Source organism: Apus apus, chromosome 2, assembly GCF_020740795.1.
Source record: "Apus apus isolate bApuApu2 chromosome 2, bApuApu2.pri.cur, whole genome shotgun sequence".
Classification (NCBI taxonomy): Eukaryota; Metazoa; Chordata; class Aves; order Apodiformes; family Apodidae; genus Apus; species Apus apus.
Window position 1 is genome coordinate 2,683,470 of NC_067283.1, and position 18,248 is coordinate 2,701,717.

Here is an 18,248-nt window from a genome sequence, read left to right on the forward strand (position 1 = left end):
CCCCAGAATACTCCATCCTGTGGGTCCTCTCCATCCTGTTGAGACTTTTCCAGTGGAAATAGTGAAAATTTTAACAAATCCGCTCTGTTTGGTCTCAAAGGTGAACTCCAGTAGCAAGAGGGCATCTCAGAACCACAGGAGGACTCATAGAATCATTGAAGGCGTGGGGGGTTAGAAGGGATTTTTTAAAGTCGTGTAGTCCAGCCCCCCTGCAGCGCACAAGGGACCTTTTTACACTGGATCAGGTTGCTCAGAGCCTCATCAAGCCTGGTCTTGAATGTCTCCAGCGATGGGGCCTCCATGTCTGGGGACAACCTGTTCCGGCGATCCACCACCCTCATTGTAAAGAACTTCTTCATGATATCCCATCTGAATCGGCCCTGATCTTCTTTAAGACCCTTCCCCCTGCTCTCATCCCTCCCTGCCCTTGTAAAAACCCCCTCCCCAGCTTTCCTGGAGCCCCTTCAGGCCCTGGAAGGTGCTCTCAGGTCTCCCTGGAGCCTTCTCTGCTCCAGGCTGGACACTGGAAGCCGGGGCGGGGGGCGTGGTTTGAGGGTTTGTGGGCGTGGTTTGAGGGTTTGTGGGCGTGGTTTGTTGTGTGTGGGCGTGGTTTGTTGTGTGTGGGCGTGGCTTGATGGTTTCTGGACTCTGTTTGCTGTATGTGGGCGTGGCTTGTTGTTACGTGGGTGTGGTTTGGGGGTATGTGGGCGTGGCATCGTATGGTTGTGGGCGCGGTTTGTTTGGCTTGTGGGCGTGGCCTCACCGCTGGACACGCCCCCCGCGGGTTGGTGGTGGTGGCTGTAGCCACGCCCCCACCCCCGCTAAGCCCCGCCCCCCCGCAGCCGCCCTCCTCGGTTCCCCGTGGTGCCTTGCGCGGGGCTGGCACTGACGTGGCCGCCGAGCGCCGCCATCTTGTGTGCCTGGGCGGAGAGCGGCCGAGAGGCGCGGGGGCAGCCGGCTCCGAGCGGGACGGTCCGAGCGCAGCCACAGCCACTGCCCGGGGCAGCAGCCGACACCGGTGGGTTCACAGGGACCTTCCCTTTCCCCCTTCCCTCCCTTCAGCCCCTGCCCGCCGCCCCGCCTTCCCCCCCTCCCCCCGCCGCGGGCGGCTGCGAGGCCCCGCGGCCTTTGGCGCTGAGGGGAGGGAGCGGGCCCCGGGGGCTTTTCTTCCCTTCTTCCTTCTTCCCCTGCAGCGCTCTCCCCGCTGGCCGGGCGGCGGGGGGGAGGCAGGCGCAGGGCAGGCCGCAGGGGCAGGCCGAGCGGCGGGCCTGGCTGGGGCGCTGCCCCGCTCGTCACCCCCTCCCGTCTTTGGGGCTGGGTGTCTGGGCCCAGGGAGCTGCCAGCCCTTCCTCCCTCCCTGGTCGGGAGGCATCAGCGGGGGCAGGAGGGCGGAACTGCCCCAGCTCCCCAGCAGCTGCAGCAGGCCCGGCTCCGCTCCCCCTACCGGGGGAGCTGGAGGGGATGCGGCGGGATGGACTTCTCCCTTTCCCAAACTCGCTCATTCCGGCCCCTGCCCCACCCGTGAACGCGTCTGAGAGGAGAGATATTTCCTCGTTTTCTTTCCTCCCCCCCCCGACCCCGGAAACCCTCCTTGTAGCCGACCTCGAAGATCTGGTAGGGGAAACAAGGGTCGGATGAAATTCGTAAGAGAGGGGTTATTTTCCCGTGAGCTGTTGGCTGCTGAGTTGGGCATTCTTGTTGAGCTCAGGGAGTGATAAGAGCAGAAGTTGAGCTTTAGCCTGGAGCAAACTCTGTTTCCCATCCATGGTTTAGGTTTGATGGTCTAGGAGATCAGTTTTCCTTAGCATAGCAGCTCCCGGTGGGAGGATATTATATTCTGCCTGAAAATACTATATCCTGTCTCTCAGAGAAGTTAACATGATACTTTGAGCTGATAACCTCTGTCTGAAGAAGTGATAGACCAAGCTATTCAAACCTTTTCGTGGATGAGTCCCGTATGCCCCAGCAGAGCACAACTGAAACTCTGTTGGGCCATAAAACCGTCTAAATGTTGTGTTTGACATTGACCTTGTTGCTTTGCAGCTAGTCTCTTGCCAAACCAAATTCCACAGGTTGATTAGAGTTGTATCCAGAAGTCTTGTTTTGAAATGTAGCTTTGTCAATAGCTGAAATGCGAACTATTTCTGTAATACTTTGAACTCTCTTTTGCAAGCAGCAAAGCAGGGTATTCTATTAACCTTATTTTTCAGGCAAAGGAATTGTCCAAGGTCATTTGGCAATGTAGTTATTGCTATTTTTGCTGCTGATTTGGAGCACTTCTGTAGGAAGAAGGAACTGTAGCTGAGCTAGAGGATTTCCACTTGGCTTTTATTCATGTGTTTTTATAATCAAATTATCAGTGTAAGTACTGAGAATGTTACCAGATGCAGAAAGGGATTTTCTGAAAGGAAAGGTGACAAGGCTGGTATGATGCCACTGTACTTCCTCTTATAAAACCACGTCTGCAGTGCTCAGGAACCCTGTTGGACTGCTTTCCCTGTTGTAGTAATTACATTGGGTGAAAGGGTGAGGAAACTCGCCTCACTTGAACCTCTTAAACTCAGTTGCTGTGCCAGGTTTATTGACACTTCTACTGTGGTGGAACATCAGGAGCAAAAATGGCTTGAGCAGATGTCCTCTCCACTCAGAACAGCCTTTGCTGCTGCAGTAGTCTGGGATGGACTTCATAGTTGCTGGATCGTGTTAAAAGGCAAACACCTGAATGTAAATCGGTCCCCAGGGGTCTGAGGCATTTGCTGGGTTTTTAAAGACTGCCGAGTTGTGAAATACAGTTGGAATCTGGAAGGGGACTGGGCAGGGGTGGTGTATTTCTGCTGGCTGTGTGTAGTTCCCTGGGTGTGTTAATCATGCTGACCAGTTTGAGGGATAGGACTAGTCAGAGCTTTTCAAGGCAAACAAAGTTTATGTGGGAGTAGGGGGCTGGATTCTAGTCTCTCTAATTCACCAAATTGTGTTGTGCTCCAGTTATGCCTGTTTGAAAGCCTCCTTTAACCAGTAGCATGTATACATCTTGCTGAGGCATAACTACTGTTATTGATTACATCAATTGGTGGAAGCAGGAGAAACTCAGTGTAAGATTCCGGTTCAATTTGCAGTGGTGAAGTTTAAAGAAACACCTTTTTTATTTTAAAAGATCAGTTTATAAATAAAAGCTGCCCACATGTGCAAAGGTGGACTTTAAAATGAAGAGGTTTAGGGATTTCAACAGCCTTCACGAGCATCTAGATTGCCCTATGGTAGATAAATTTGGTGACCATAAGATAACACTGAAAATAAATAGTTCTGATTCTTTTTTTAGAGATCTCATTAAAGTTTTGCTACTGGAATGCTATGAAGCTTGTATTAGAGCTTGCACTGTCCTCAGCCATTATTTCCTTTCTTTAACTGATGAGTAAAGAAGTTTATAATCAGCTTCCTACTACAGCAGCTGTTTTTCTGTGTGGTTCAGCATTTTTTTCTTTCTGCTTGTGAGTATCCAATTTTATTTCTGGTTTCTAGCACATGCAAACATTGAAGTACTATGGTACTACTTCTGCTGATGTTTTCAATTCTAATCAAACTCTAGTGTCAAATATAGCTCTTCTTCATATGCCAGTCTTGTACCTCACAACTGGCTTTCTAACCTGTGCTATGACATTACCCCTAAACCAAAAGCCAGTTTTATTTCCAAAGCTCTCATGTGAGTTCTTGCCATTTCTAATATGAGTGTAAATGTTGACTTACTGCCCAGTGACTGGGAATGAATAACAGGATGTTTGGCTTTACATTTAAGATTTTGAACTTGTGAGCAGTCCAGCTTCAAAAAACTGTGCAAGGTTTGTCTGAAAAGAAGTGCTTTGGGGTAAGCAGTTCTCACAGTGGTTATACCCCCTGTTGAACAGGTGACTACGAAGTGGGTGTCACAGCTCCATTATCAGCACCATTTTATTTCCTGAGCAGCTCGAGGCAATCTGCAGGGAGATGATGGATGTACTTTATCTAAAAGCCTGAACTCCTGGCATGCCAACCTGTCCTTTAAATTAAATATTTTTCAGACCAGCTGTGTTTTTTCCTGTGTCTTGGTTTGTGTGCTGTTAAGTGTGGTTCTGTAAAACTGCTCACAAGAGTTGGGGATTTTGCTGTCAAACAAAAGTAGCTTGTGTCACTCCCCCTGCTTCAAGGGGAGAGTAAGTGAGTAACTCTGATGTGGGTTTTGAGCATCAAGTCAGATGGCCTACCCTCTTTTCTTGATATTGACTCTTTTAAATTCTGACCAGTGTTTTAGGAATGCATTCTTCTTGTGTCTGAGAAATAGACATGACCCCAGAGGAGATCTCCTGTCTTGTGCCCATGTTTTGATCTTGTAAGTGGAAATATTTTCTGTTTTCCTGTCACTCTGAGCCTTGTGCTCCCTGAAGAATGTTACAGCATGTGGAAAATGCACTATCTGGGTAATGTGTGTAGACAGCAAGAAGTTCAGCCTACTTAGATTGAATGAAGGTGCCACAAAACAAGCAGCTCCGTCTTGGATTTTCTTCCTCCCAGCTTCTCATTTGCCATTGCCTTGTCCTCTGTCTGCCTTGAATGTGCAGTGTGCATCTGGGCACCACAGCGAGCCTATGGTGGCCAAACCCAGCTGTGCCTCTTCAGATGTGAGTGTAGTTACATCTCTTGAGCTATTTCACATGGTGCTCTAACCTCCTGTAACAGACTAGTATCAAGGTCATGATCATTTAGGGCACCTTTTCCGTCTCATGGTTGACAGAAGCACCTCCAATGTGAAGTGAGTCAAATTATTTCAGTGGTAGATTTTGATCTCCATAGCTCACACTCCTCTAGTTTTAATGGGTGTAACTATAAAGGAGTTGGGACTTATTAATGAAGAGCCCTTGAGTAGATGTTTTTGAGGTGGCCTTTATTACAGTGATACTAACATCCAAGATAATTCCCTGTTGAAGAAAGAACCTGGCCTCCTTATTAGCTACTCTTACATTTTGCACATGGTCTACACCTGGTGACGTTAGTATGGTCTAAAGTCCTAGATAACTTAAATCAGAATTATTTAATGTTATTTCCACTGGTAAGGCCCTGAAGTCAAAGGGCTTGAGTAGATACACAGTCATCTTTCTCTCAGCTTATCAGACGTGGAAGGCCAGTAAACAGCTTCTAAAAATAGTTCAATATAACTGTCCTGGAATACTTATGTATTGGGCCACCCTGGCTATATATAAAGAAGTACTTTAAGCAAGAGTGTTTTTCAAGATTTGCTGTAATGGAACACTTTAATCTGTAAAGAAATGACTTCAGAATAACACAGCTGTATTTAACTGTGCCTGCTGAGTGGTGGTGAGAAATACTGTGGCCCTAGATTAATCCTAAATTTTAGCAGTATTCTGTTCTTATTGGATCATTTCTCACGTTCTCTAAATCACACTTTAAATTGTAAAGAACAAGCTGCCAAGTTAGATTTGCACTTTAAATTATTTGCCAGTTATGCATGTAACACCAGGAACAGCTGTTTAACTTGAATTATTTTTTTTGAAAAAAAAAAAGCTTCCTCACCTCTAGTTTACACATGGGCTCGGTGATCTTTTGGATGAATATTTTGCTTCTCTTGACATTTTAATTTGAAACCTTCTAGAATGCTATAAAATAGAAACATGACTCAAGTCAACTAGTGATACCTGACTGGATTTCAGATCAGTATTTCTGATACATAACAAATTGATTAAATAACATTTTTTTCTGTGACTGACATAACAAGTGTGTTAATACCAGGTTAGGAATTTGGGGTTTCCTGATGGTATTAGAAGTGGAGTTAGTGCATAGGCCAATGTCAAGTTAACTTGCCTTTAAATGAAAATGTGCTTTTGGTAGTAAATTAGTTGTCTTTATTAGTTCACCAGTTTTAGCAATAGGTGCCTAAGTAAATAGAACAAGGTACAGAAGTCTCCTAAGAAAAAAGTTTGGTTAAACCTGCAACTGTTAGAGGACTTACCCTGTGCTTTAGCATTGGTATTGTGACTGTGTGGTGTTCTGCCTCATTGGAAGTGGCATCGTTTTCATTTCTCCTAGAAACAGGCATTTAAAACAAGATATGAACATCTTAGGGAGACATAATAGATCCCAGAGACAACAAATGCTCCCTGTAACCTCTGTATCGTGGTGTGCTGTGCAGAGAAGGGGCAAAGAATTGAGCTTTTTTTGACTGATCTTCATTGCTGCAGTTATTTTTCAGCTATAGGAGAACGGATTGCCAAAATGCTTGTGCCCAGCAACCTTTGTTATGCCGCTTGAAAAGTTTTTATCATTGTTGTGTTTGGTTTTTTTCCCTCACTTTGGGAGTCTTACGTTGTAAGTGCTGACAAAAAGAACTTAAATAAGTGTATTTCTATAATGCAGGCATACTTTCACTAATTAAATAATGCCTGTGGCACCTCCTGCCTTAGCCTCTGTTTTTGTCTGCTATGGTATGTTTAAAGAAATGGTGTAAATCTGAAAGAAATTGTGGCATTTGCCACAACTCCTGGCTCAGTGAAGTTTCATTTCTATATGGTCAAAACTAACTTTTCCAGAGGTTCAAAATTAAGGTTATGGAGAGATTTCAAGATGTTGCTACACTTTATTTAGCGTACTGCATATCCTTCTGGTCATACTTCTGTGGGATGGCTTGTTAATTAACAGCTCATCCAAGAAGTTTGGAGGTCAAAAAGCATATTTGACTTCTCAAGATAAGCAGCCTGAATGAAATGACATTCAAATCCATTAACGTATGGTTAAATGCACAATGCTGCAGAAGATTGTGTTGAATGATCTTTGGCCTTGAGATGCTCCCCAGAGCTTTTACTCTAACCACCTACAATTAATAAAAGCAAATTTTACTTCTTACTCATGGGCCATATCACTTTAACAGACACCAGCTTGGCCACTTATTGCAGACACTCATTCATTTTTAACTCATTACATTGAGCCTTTCTGAAAAAAAAGACTGTTCTCCTAATTGCTTATCTAAATGTATCACTTACTAGAAAACAGGCTGCTGAAAATACCTTGGTTCCTGAAACAGAACTGCAGCCTTACCCAGGGAATGTCTTTCTCTCTGTTTACCAGTGGCACATCGTGTCTTACCTGAACCTGCCTAACAGGTTTTTACTTTTGTGAAGGTCTTGAGGTGGAGTAGACTATGGTAAGGTGTGCTTCAGAGCTTTGATGGGCAGGGAGAAACAAGAGTCATATTGACAGTTCAGTTTTGGGGTGACTGTGGTTTGGTGGAGGTGGTGAGCTTCCATTTCTAGAAGCTGAAGTTGCTCTGAGGGAACATGCACGATATGGTCTACAAAAATAGTCTGTGCTGCTTATTAAAATTGTTCCCTTCCTAAACACCAGTCTGCCTGCTTAGCCTGATAGATACCTCTTCTGAAGAAGTGCTCAAGTACTGCAAGTAGCTTCAAGCAGTAGTCTTTTATGTTTTCAGGGATTTTACTGAACTTGTGCTTCTAAAATAAGCAGTGTAGTAAGTACTGACATCTTTTCCATTGAGGAAAAGGGAAAGTGAAGCTTCAGTATAGAACACAGGCAGTGTACTGGCAAGTCTTGATATGGCTTGCAAGTGTTGGGGATACCTGAAAAGCAGTGGGATTGCTTGGTTAACCTGAAAAGGTCTTAAATTTCCTCCTGTTTTCAGACTGTATGTTCTCATGGTCTAACTAGTAGACTGAAATGGGAGTTAAAGTGAGCAGATTCAGCTCTGAATTGTGATGGCAGTGACCGTGTGACCCCTCAGCTGAGCTGTGTTCCAGGGAAGCAGCTCTCAACTCTCCTGGCCGTTTCTGCTGTCGCAGCATCTGTGCTGAGTGACAGCACGGGTGGGCTTAGAAAGCAGAGACACAATGGCTGGTCACCGTTGGCATGAAGATTTGCTTGAGGATTTTAGTGAATGAGGGAGGAACTCCAGGTGCTTTTTGCTCAGGTAATAAAAAGTAATTAAATACTGTCAGGGACAGTGTAGGGGGAGGAATGTGTTGTACAGAAACGTGGGAGTACAGTTCCCTTTTCTGTGGCAGGACATGAATATGATTCTATCTGCTGGTCAGAGGACAGTGCCACCAATGGTGCAGACAGGCCCTCTCTTCTGCTTCAGCAGCATCCAATAAGTTAACTAGTGGGACCCACAACAGTTGGTGGGAGTTCTGAGGTGGGTTTCTCCTAGTACAACACCACTGCTTTCTAGTCAACATCTAAACTTGCTTGTCTTGTAGGGGTGGGCTGCAAACTACACTTCGCTGCCTGTGAATATAAATGGGACTTTCTGCAATGTCATTTACCCTGGAGTTCCAAATGAATTACCAAAGTGGACTGCATGCTAGGAATGTGGAAAAGAACAAGAATATGGAAACAAAGTGCTTAAATGTATCTTAACTTTTATTCTTCACAAAAAGGGAGGGTGAGTGGTATAGAAGTAGCTTCAGTCATGTAGGGCAGACTTGACCTGGAAATGGCTTCCAGGAAAGCAAGGATCTAACGGGGTTCACTACTGTTAATGCCAAGTGTAAGCAACTTGTTCAGCAGACAGTGACATCCGTGGGGTGTGGAGTGATGTCATGGATGTAAATGCTGATGTTTTGCTGTGTTACCTGATTGCTGCTGCTGATCCCAGCTTTTAGTAACCTGCTAGCTTTCCAACATGCAGAAACAAAATAAATGCTTTCTTTTGGAGGGCCTGTAAGGTACTCTTGCTGCAAAAGATCTTAGCCTCATTTTGGAGGGTTCTGAGAGTTCTCTGATAAAAGGTTACAGTTCAACCCTGACTGTTGTTTTTTGGATGAAGTGGAAGGTAGAGGGTAGCAGGAGCAGGTGGACAAAGGAGAGCTTTACAGCCTCCCTCCCCTCCAGCCCAGGAAGGGCTGCTGTTGTGGGCTGGGGAGTGAGATTTCCTGCTGTGTGAGTGAGCTGGATAAATAGGGGCTCTAGCTAAACTGTTTTCTCTACTTCCTAATTAGCTTTCCTGTTTATACAGCTTTCATATATATTCAAGTAGGAGTTGAACATTTGTTGAGCAGCAGAAATACAAAGGAAATGGTGGAATCGTAGAACTTTTAAACCTTCCATTTGGTTTTAATCCAGAGGCTGCCCTGTCTGGCTTACAGGGGAGCTTGGTTTTAAAGTTCTGATTGCCCTGAGCTTCAATCATATGAAATAAGTGAATCTTTGACTGGAGTTACTTCAGCAAATTGAAGAGGTGATGTCACTCAGGAACTCTGGACTCTGAACCTCACTGTGGAACTGCTTGTGCTAGGACATGTGACTCAGTTAATGTTACAGTGTTTAACTTTTGGGTTAAAAGTTGTATCCAGAAAAGCTTCCTGAGAAGTGCACAACTGCCTACACCTTTCCCAGTAAAGAAGCTGGACTCCCTATGTCCCTAGCATCGAACTACACAGAGTGGGACAAGATTTTTGTGTTGTGGAGCACTTTTCAGTTCAAAGCTTGTTTTAGTTGTCTTAAATAGATATTCTGTGAAGTCTATTTCCAGTGAGAATTTGGTTGAAGAACCACAGCTTTATCATGAAATACAGAGTATCTTCAAGAGATGATTCAGACTTCATGTTGTGTTTCTGATTGTGTGACTTACAGGAAGCCCATCCTCTGAATGTTACACATCTTGTTTGTATGTTCTCCTGTCTCAAGTCTGTTTTTTTTTTTTCAGTTGGGCTCAGTCTCTTTCAACTGACACCTGAGGGCTTCTAGATGAAGCAGCAGTAGGGGTGTGAGTTGTCACTGTCACTGTGTAACATCCTCTACACCCCACTGCAAAGCTCTCAGGCTGATTTTTTTTTTTTTTTTTCATGCGTTGTGTGAGCAGAATAATAGAGGGGAAAATCCGTGGGAGAAGGGAAGAAGTGGACAAGTTGTGGGGGGGTGGATTCCATCCCGAGGGCACAGGGAGCATCTGTGAGGGCTGGAGTGGAGAGACTGTTCCTCCAGTTCCTAAACAGGAAGCTCCTGGTGAAGTTAATAACTTTGAAGTGTCCAAGTAGAAGTGTTGGCTGTGAAGGAAGAGGCATTCATTTCTAAACCTGCCTCTTTTAATGTGGCTATTAATTTTCAGCAGTTACGTTTCAGTAAATGTGGATTTGCTTCCTAGGGAAGGTTTCCCTCCAAAGTTAATGAAAGTAAATACTGCTTTGTGTTCACGTTGTGTTCACAGGCCATTTCCTCAGGGTTTGAGGAAGGAAACTGCTTTTGAGTAGGAGAGAGACCAGTCTGGATTCTGGGTTTTCTTCACAAAGGAAGAACCAGCCGTTGGCAAAGACAGGAGTACATATTTACACATTTTTTAAGCTGTAGGTCAATTGGAAAAAAAGTGTGTTTTATGGTGACACTGTAGGCTGCAGATAAATTATCCCAAAACAATGGGGGACAAAGTACGTGAAGGTGTCAGTTGCATTGAAAGCAAACCATGAATTTTGCAAATAAAAGCTTGAGAACAGCATTTAATAGTAAAACCTCTGAAAGAATATTTGAAACCTATAAAGCACTGGGGAGCAATGTCTTTTTACCAGGAGTAAGTTTTGGCATATCTGTTAATCTCTGTGTTGCTTCAGTGCAGAGAAAAATAATGTACAGTGATGGCTGGAGTATTTAAAGAATTCAGATTATCTGATACTTAGCTTTGGTGGTTGGTTACAGCCTGGTCTGAACACAGCCACTGGTAACTCATGAGTGATACTGTGATCTTTTTCCTCTAGACTTCACTGGCCAGTGAGAACACATCTCAAGATGGGAAATATTTTTGCTAACCTCTTCAAAGGCCTTTTTGGCAAAAAAGAAATGCGTATTCTAATGGTTGGTCTGGATGCTGCAGGAAAGACTACTATTTTGTACAAACTTAAACTTGGTGAAATAGTAACTACTATTCCTACTATAGGTAAGATTTTTACATTTCTATAACTGCTTGCTTTGAAATTTGGGTCTTACTGTTTGCAGCAGTATTTTAGCTGCCACTCTGTTCATTTAGTGCTGAGCCCTGACTTGATTGTCAGAACAAACACTTTGTAAATCCATGGTATGAAGAAGGCACAGCCAAACTTTCCAGCATGGGGAGCAGATTACATTACTCTGCTTTTTTACCCCATTCCCTTTCTTTAGTCATTTGTAGAGCAACTCGTTTATGGGCAACAGCAGAGCAGTCCACCCTTGTAAGCATGTTGTGGCAACAAGTACATTAGGCTGAGAAACTGAGGGTGACTGTTTTCTAGAGGGTGACTGCGAGACCACTGTGATCAGAGACATGGCTTATTTGCAGTCCTTAAAGCCCAGCACTTGTTTGATTTCCTGTAGTTTGCTCTGCATTTTCTAGCTGCTTTTTCTAGCAATTAGAGCTGCTTTTTAGTTTACAGGGGTTGGTGGTGGGAGTAGGAGTTTGAGAGAACCCGTGTTTGACTTCAGTGTAAGATTCTACTTACTTAAAGTAGGTGCAAATTGTAAGATAATGTTTCTAGTTAGGACATTCTGAGTGTGACTTGATAAATGCAATAGGTCCAGGGCCGACTCTGTTTCACTGAGATTTTTGCTGCAATTTCTATTTTAGGTTTCAATGTGGAAACAGTAGAGTACAAGAACATTAGCTTCACGGTCTGGGATGTAGGTGGCCAGGATAAGATCAGGCCACTCTGGCGCCATTATTTCCAGAACACACAAGGTGAGTCTGAATGCTTCAATCACAGGCTTCCAGAATCTGATTATTATTTTTTTTAATATCCTTACTATGATAATCTTGCCAGTTTCTTTGGGAGGGGGGGATATTTGTTACAGTAAAAGGGTGTGTTTGTGTGCTGCTCTGGCTTTTCTGTTAAGCGAGTGCAGGTTCAAAGAGGGACAGGAAGAAATGCAGAAACCAGTCTTCCTTGTCCATCTGACTCACAGCAAGCTCAGAATTTTGCTTTTGTCCTGCAAGCGTCTCAGTGCTCTGCCTTCACTTCAAAGCAGAGCCTTTGCTAGAAGCTCCTGCAGCCCCATGAACTGAGAGTCTGTCACTTCTGCCACTACTGCCCCTTCATAATCATAGGATCATGGAAATGGGACTTTAAAGATCATCTCGTTCAAATGTGCATGCGCTTGAGTCCTGTCACAGGATTTGAAGGGTTGCTACTCATTGGACAATGTGGTTATGTAGATGAAGCACATGTGAATTAACAACCCTTTCAGCAAGAACAGATTTTTCTCTCAGATGTGAGATTACAAGAATAAGCAGACTGTATTTTCCTGCTATATACTGAATTGTTTTGCATTATTTTCTCTTCAAAGCAGAGTTCTGACCTTTGTAAGTACTTATCACTTGTAAATAACTGCTGGTGTGTGCTTATTCTGATTGTTTGCTTATTCCTAGGTCTGATTTTTGTGGTTGACAGTAATGACAGAGAACGAGTGAACGAGGCCAGAGAAGAGCTTATGAGAATGTTGGCAGAAGATGAGCTTAGAGATGCTGTTTTATTAGTGTTTGCTAACAAACAGGTATGCCCAAGGAAGGTGGCTTTTTGTAAGAACTCTTGAAAACATATGACACATTTTTGAGTGCTAGATCTTGAGCTTGACATTCACGTTGTCAGTATAACAATAATTGATAAGCTCTCAGTAAATGTCCATTCAGTTTTGCAGAAGACATCAAACCTATGTGTTCAATTATCCTGTTCTCATCTGAACGGAACATTCTTCTCAACAGTCTTGGCTAATGGAAATGCTTCTGTGTGCAGTTGCAGGGAAGGATTCTACCAGTTTGATTTGTAAGGCTGGTTTGGCTCAAGTGTAGCACCTGCATAGGCCTCCTCCAAGCAGGGAGAAAGCCAGAATGCCAGAACCTCCCTAAATTCTTCAGTTAGGGTGTTTGAGGGCATCAGTGGTGTTGGTGGAAGTACTGTCTGACATTTGGTGTAGCTGTGTTGACCTGTACTTCTCCAGGCCACAAAGGGAGCTGAGGTTTCTCCTTTTATTGCTTGTAAAGGCCTTGGTAACTTAACCCCAAATGCCAAGGGTCTTAAATATGACTAGTAAATTTACAAAAGGAGTAGCATCCTGCTTCATTGATTGCACAGGCTCAGTTGTGAAGGGTAAAGATATACTCGGTCTTGTCTAGGACCAGAAACAGAAGCAGTACTAAGCTGAGTACAGCTCTATCATAAAAGTTGAACCTAAATCATAACTGCAGTTGCAGAAAACATGTTCTGAGTGGGCAGTGAATGAAACAGACCTTGAATTGGAAGTGATTTTGGGTCAACACTTGAGGGGCTTAATGATTTGATCCAACCATCAGCTGCCTCACTTCTGTTTTCTGAAGAGAAATGATGCTTAGTATGTGCTTTATTGCGTGGTCTTAAACCTTTGAGACCTCTGGCAGTGTAGAAGAAATAGCTTGAATATAGAAGTGAGTTCACTGAGCTTTTCTGTAAGAGAAGCTGTATGTGCTTCTAAGCTCCTAACTTTGTTTTATAGGCCTTAAAGCTGATGATCAGAACTGGTTTAGGGAGACAGGCATTTCTTCTCAGCAAGTAGGGGAGAAAATAACTCTTCTTCCTTCCCTCAGGACCTGCCCAACGCGATGAATGCAGCAGAAATCACAGACAAACTTGGACTGCATTCTCTTCGTCACAGGAACTGGTATATCCAGGCAACCTGTGCCACTAGTGGAGACGGTCTCTATGAAGGACTGGACTGGTTGTCCAATCAGCTCCGAAACCAGAAATGAAACCATAAACCTTCCTTTTCCCTCTTTTTCCACCCCTCCCTCTTATTTCCTCCTATTCGCCCTTCGCTTTACTCTAATGTGGCAAACTGTGCTACTTTGTGGTATTGAGTGCCGGAAGCTGTTTTCATTTCTTTTGTCACAGTATATATTGCATCATGCTGTAAATGTGGCAAATACAAGCCTGAAAACAGTTAGGTTTCTTATTTAATGTAAATAGTTTTTGTTTCCAATGAGGCAGTTTCTGGTACTCCTATGCAATATTACTCAGCTTTTTTATTGTAAAGAATCAAATCACTGTTTAGTACTTGGAAGGGATTTAAGTGGGTTAACATAAGGGTTGCCAGTGGTCCTTGTGCAGTAGAGCTGAATACTATCTGGGATGGGTTGTGAGATCTGAGAGATCCTGTTTTGGTGGTTGGTTTTTAACCTGAATTATGTATTTTTTTAAATAGTCAAGGAAAAGTAAAAACACTTCAAGGTGCAAACATCTGACATAGCTTCTGCTCTTCTAGCTCTGATGCGGTGACTTTGAATTCTTTTGAAGTGGTGAAGCAATGACTGACACCCAATTAGCTTCATCCAGTTATCAAACAGATCATAACTGGTAGATCTTTTGGCTCTTTCTGTAGCTCATAGTGTGTGCTCATATTTGTTCATATTCATGAAAAGATTTGTTGGACCTGGTTTAGATGAGCTTGCCAGACTCATGCTAAACATCTGACTTTTGGTTCAGGTGAGATTTATCACTTCCATTGGACCCGAGTAATTTCCAGAAGTCACACTTTTAGCCTGTCGTATTTGTCAAAAAAAAAACAACCAAGTGTTTTGTACTTTTCTTGTGTGTAAACCACTCCAGAGGGCAAACCTTTCCACAGAAAGCACAGCCTGTACTGGTCCTAAGCTCTATAGGCAGAAAGTACTGTACTTAACGTAAGAATTGCCATGAAAAACACCAAACATCTATGTATAGCATCTAGGAAAAAAAACAAAAAGCATGAGAGTTTGGAGAGTCATTCCACTCTAGAAGTATTCAATCCCATTTTGGAACAATCTCATATCTGTATATGTGTGAAAACCCTTGGCATCCCTCATACTGCAAGGTTCAGATTTGCCATCAGAAAAAAAAAAAAAAACCTCTTTACTTTTCTTTTGTATTTTGATAAACACTGAAGAAGCTGGAGCTGTTAAACTTTAACTTGAGGAACTATCAGAACTGGTTTATTTAGTGTTGTGGAAACTCTTTATTGCTTTCAATACACAATTAGTAATCAACTGTTTTGTATACTTGTTTTCAGTTTTCATTTTGACAAACAAGCACTGTAATTAAGGCTGTTAGAATAAAATCTCTTAACTATATCATGTTTTTTATGCCTTGCTGTTCATTTGATCATCTTGGCAGAATCATAATGAAATACTTGTTGAATAAAAAGTTTCATGAAACTTGCACTGGTTATCATGTTGGTTTGTATCATCTTTGTACAGTACCATGTGCAGGATCAGTGCAAATCCAACCAGTGTTTTGCTACATCACAATTTGCATGAAAAATTCAGGATGTCTCTTGTTTTCCAAATTATTCCTAGTGGGACTCCTGCAGGTGAAGAGGTGGGCAGCAGTTCCTTGGTCCTGGTGGCTGGTGATAAACCAATTTCTGCTGGAGTCCCTTTGTTGCCTCAGGGACGGGCATCTGTTGAGCTGCTTCTTGAGTAGTCCCATCACTTCCCACAACAGGTTCTTCCTGCTCCCACTTACAGAATCACAGAATGGTGAAGGTTGGAAGGGACCTTAAAGATCATCAGGTTCCAACCTCTCTGCTATGAGCAGGGACACCTCCCACCAGACCAGGCTGCACAAGCCTCATCCAACCTGCCCTTCAACACCTCCAGGGATGGGGCTTCCACAACCTCCCTGGACAACCTATTCCAGCACCTTCCTACCCTCATGTTAAAGAATCTCTTCCTGATGTCTAACCTAAATCCCTCCTCTTCCAGTTTAAAACCATTGCCCCTTGTCCTGTCACTGTCCTCTCTGGTGAAAAGCCCCTCCCCAGCTTTCCTGGAGCCCCTTCAGGCCCTGGAAGGTGCTCTAAGGTCTCCCTGGATTAGCAGTTTTGAGGGGGGGGGGGGAGATACAAAGTCTGCCTTCCTAAACATTTTTGGTTTACATTTTTCCATTCTGCAGTCCCTCCTGCACCTGGGGTGGAGCTCCTCCCAGCTGGATCTTCCTGCATTCCCCTGTCAGCTACAGCTTCCCAGGACTGGTGGTCACGCTTGGGCTGCTGGCAGTTCTCCTGGCTGGAGTTCCAGCAGATTCCTCCCTTACACAGGCTGGAAAACTGTAAGATGAAAGGTGTGTTTTGCAGGTTTGAGAGTAACCTCGCAGGTAGGGAAACCTGGAGCCCTGTGTGAGTGCCAGGAGGAGATGGGAGAGTTTATTCTAGGACTGCCTCATAGTGCAGAGGCTTATCCAGGGAAGTGGGTGTCTCCTCTGCCCTGTCCTCAGCTGGGGCAGCTGCAGGGGGAGGTCAGGTGTGGTTTCCCTCAGCCCTGTGTCTGTTCCTTCCACTTGTCTCTGTAGTGAAGGGTAGATACTCTTGGGCAAGCAAGGGGATTACAAAACTCCTGTGAGTCAGGTTATTCTTTCCAAGTTGTTCATCTCGCCCTCGGTTTCAAGCTCTGAATCAGCATCTTTGCATGCCTAATAGGGCAGGACACCTACTTGTTCTGTGCTGGGAGGGAGTTGAGCTTGACTGGCCAGCTCTTCTGCTGGCATCACTTTGGGCTGCTGAAATAAGCACAGGCCCCCAGTCTTCTCCCCTATCCCTAAAAAAAAAAAAGCTGGCTGACCTGTGAGGCAGCACCCCCACCCCAGCAGCCATGGTTTCACCCCAGGTATGACAGCAGGGGGATCTGTGTGGTGTCCAGGCTGCCCCAGCCACACTGCAGGTCCTGCTCCTCAATGCCAGGGCTGGAAGGAGGAAGAAATGGGGAATGTGTTGATGTTATCTGGGATCAGGGAGCTGTGGGAGCTGTGCCGGCTGCTCGGGGCAGCACAGATGTTGCTCTGTTCTGGGCATGGAACTCTGGCTCATGGGACACTGCAGCTGCTGCTGTTCCTCCTCTGCCCAACCAGGAACCAGGGCAGCAGCTTGGCAAAGGGATGTGCAGCCCTGGGGTGTGGAAGGGCCCCTTAACCACCCCTCCCCATCCTCGTTCTTGTATTTTCCATATTTTTCGAAACTGTTTTGCTCAGATCTCGGTTTTAAGTGCTCCTACTCCAGGGGGTGCATGAGGTAAGAGGTGCTGCCTGATCCCCCTGTGTGGAGTCAAAAGTGGGGACTGCAGGAGGGGGGACACAGCCCTGGGGGATACGAGCCACTGTGGGGGCTTATCTCTGACCCTCCCTGTGCTCTCCCCTGGCTCATTCATAAGCCACCCTCCTGCTGTCCCCTCATCCCTGTGGCCCGTGCTGTCCATCCATCCTGCTTCCTCATTGTGGGATAAAGCTGCAGTCCTGTGAATGGATTAACAGAGCTTGTGAAAAGCAACAGGCAGGAGGGTGAAGCCTTGGCAGTTTTGACGGGGTTGAGGGCAGGAGAGGCTGAGCTCTGAGGCTGAGGGAGACACCAGCTCATGGCTCCAGCTGCAGTGGGTACAAATCTGCCAGCAGGATCCATTCCACCCTCCTCTTGGGAGGCAAAGAGAGGGCGAAGCCCATGGAGGGAGCGTGACTCAGAGCTGGGATTTGAGCAAGCTTTGGTTTTCTCTGCTCGTGGTCATTGTTCAGCTTTCCTGCAGTTCCCTTTTCAGGCTGGAGCTCCCGGCACTGAGTTCCTGTTACACACAGCCCTGCTCCACCATCCCCACCACTGCCCTGGGACCCTTCTAGCAAGGACCAATCACAAGCTGGACCCCAAAAAACCCCAGAGGGATAACCCCAAACTTGGTGAGCTCAGCCGGGTGAGTGCTAGCAGGGTCAGAGCCTCTGGCCAGGAAGCACGTGAGCCTGGGGTTACCCCACTGTGTGGCACATGGGAGCCACACAGTGGGTCCCTGGGATGGATCCAGGGGCTCAGACCAAGAGGAATAACCTCATGACTCTGCCAAGAGGTTGTCAACCCCCTGAAAAAATCATGGAGCAGGGGGGAGTGTGTGCAGAATAACCAAGGCTTGCAACCACTGCGGGCATTGCCTGGTTTGGTGGGGTTAAGCACGCGCTGGCAGGCAGGGAGGGGAGCAGGACAGAAGAGCTTTATCTCTGCTGATGGCCCCGGTCCCACTGTGCATGTCCCCCCCCCAGATAAATGCTGCCCTTGTTCCACACTCTTGATCCCACCCCAAACCAGCAGCTCCGCACCCCAGCTGCAGGCAGGGCCATGGACACGGGCACGGAGATGACAGAAGACACCCCCCCACACACACACCCACACCCACCTCCCAACGCTGCCAAAAGCACAAACTGAGGCTGGTCGCCAGCCCGGGGCTTTTGTCTGCCAAGACACACAAACCA

At 45.3% G+C, this 18,248-nt stretch overlaps 1 protein-coding gene across 1 annotated transcript; it reads left to right on the top strand.

Annotated features, from left to right (window-relative positions):
• The first annotated feature begins 883 nt into the window (after window positions 1-883).
• ARF1 (ADP ribosylation factor 1) lies at window positions 884-15,187 on the top strand. The gene is made up of 5 exons (XM_051612358.1): window positions 884-1,018; window positions 10,749-10,927; window positions 11,591-11,701; window positions 12,389-12,513; window positions 13,580-15,187. Exons 2-5 carry the CDS (start codon window positions 10,780-10,782, stop codon window positions 13,739-13,741), a joined length of 546 nt encoding a protein of 181 aa, XP_051468318.1. The 5' UTR covers window positions 884-1,018; window positions 10,749-10,779; the 3' UTR covers window positions 13,742-15,187.
• Window positions 15,188-18,248: the final 3,061 nt, after the last annotated feature.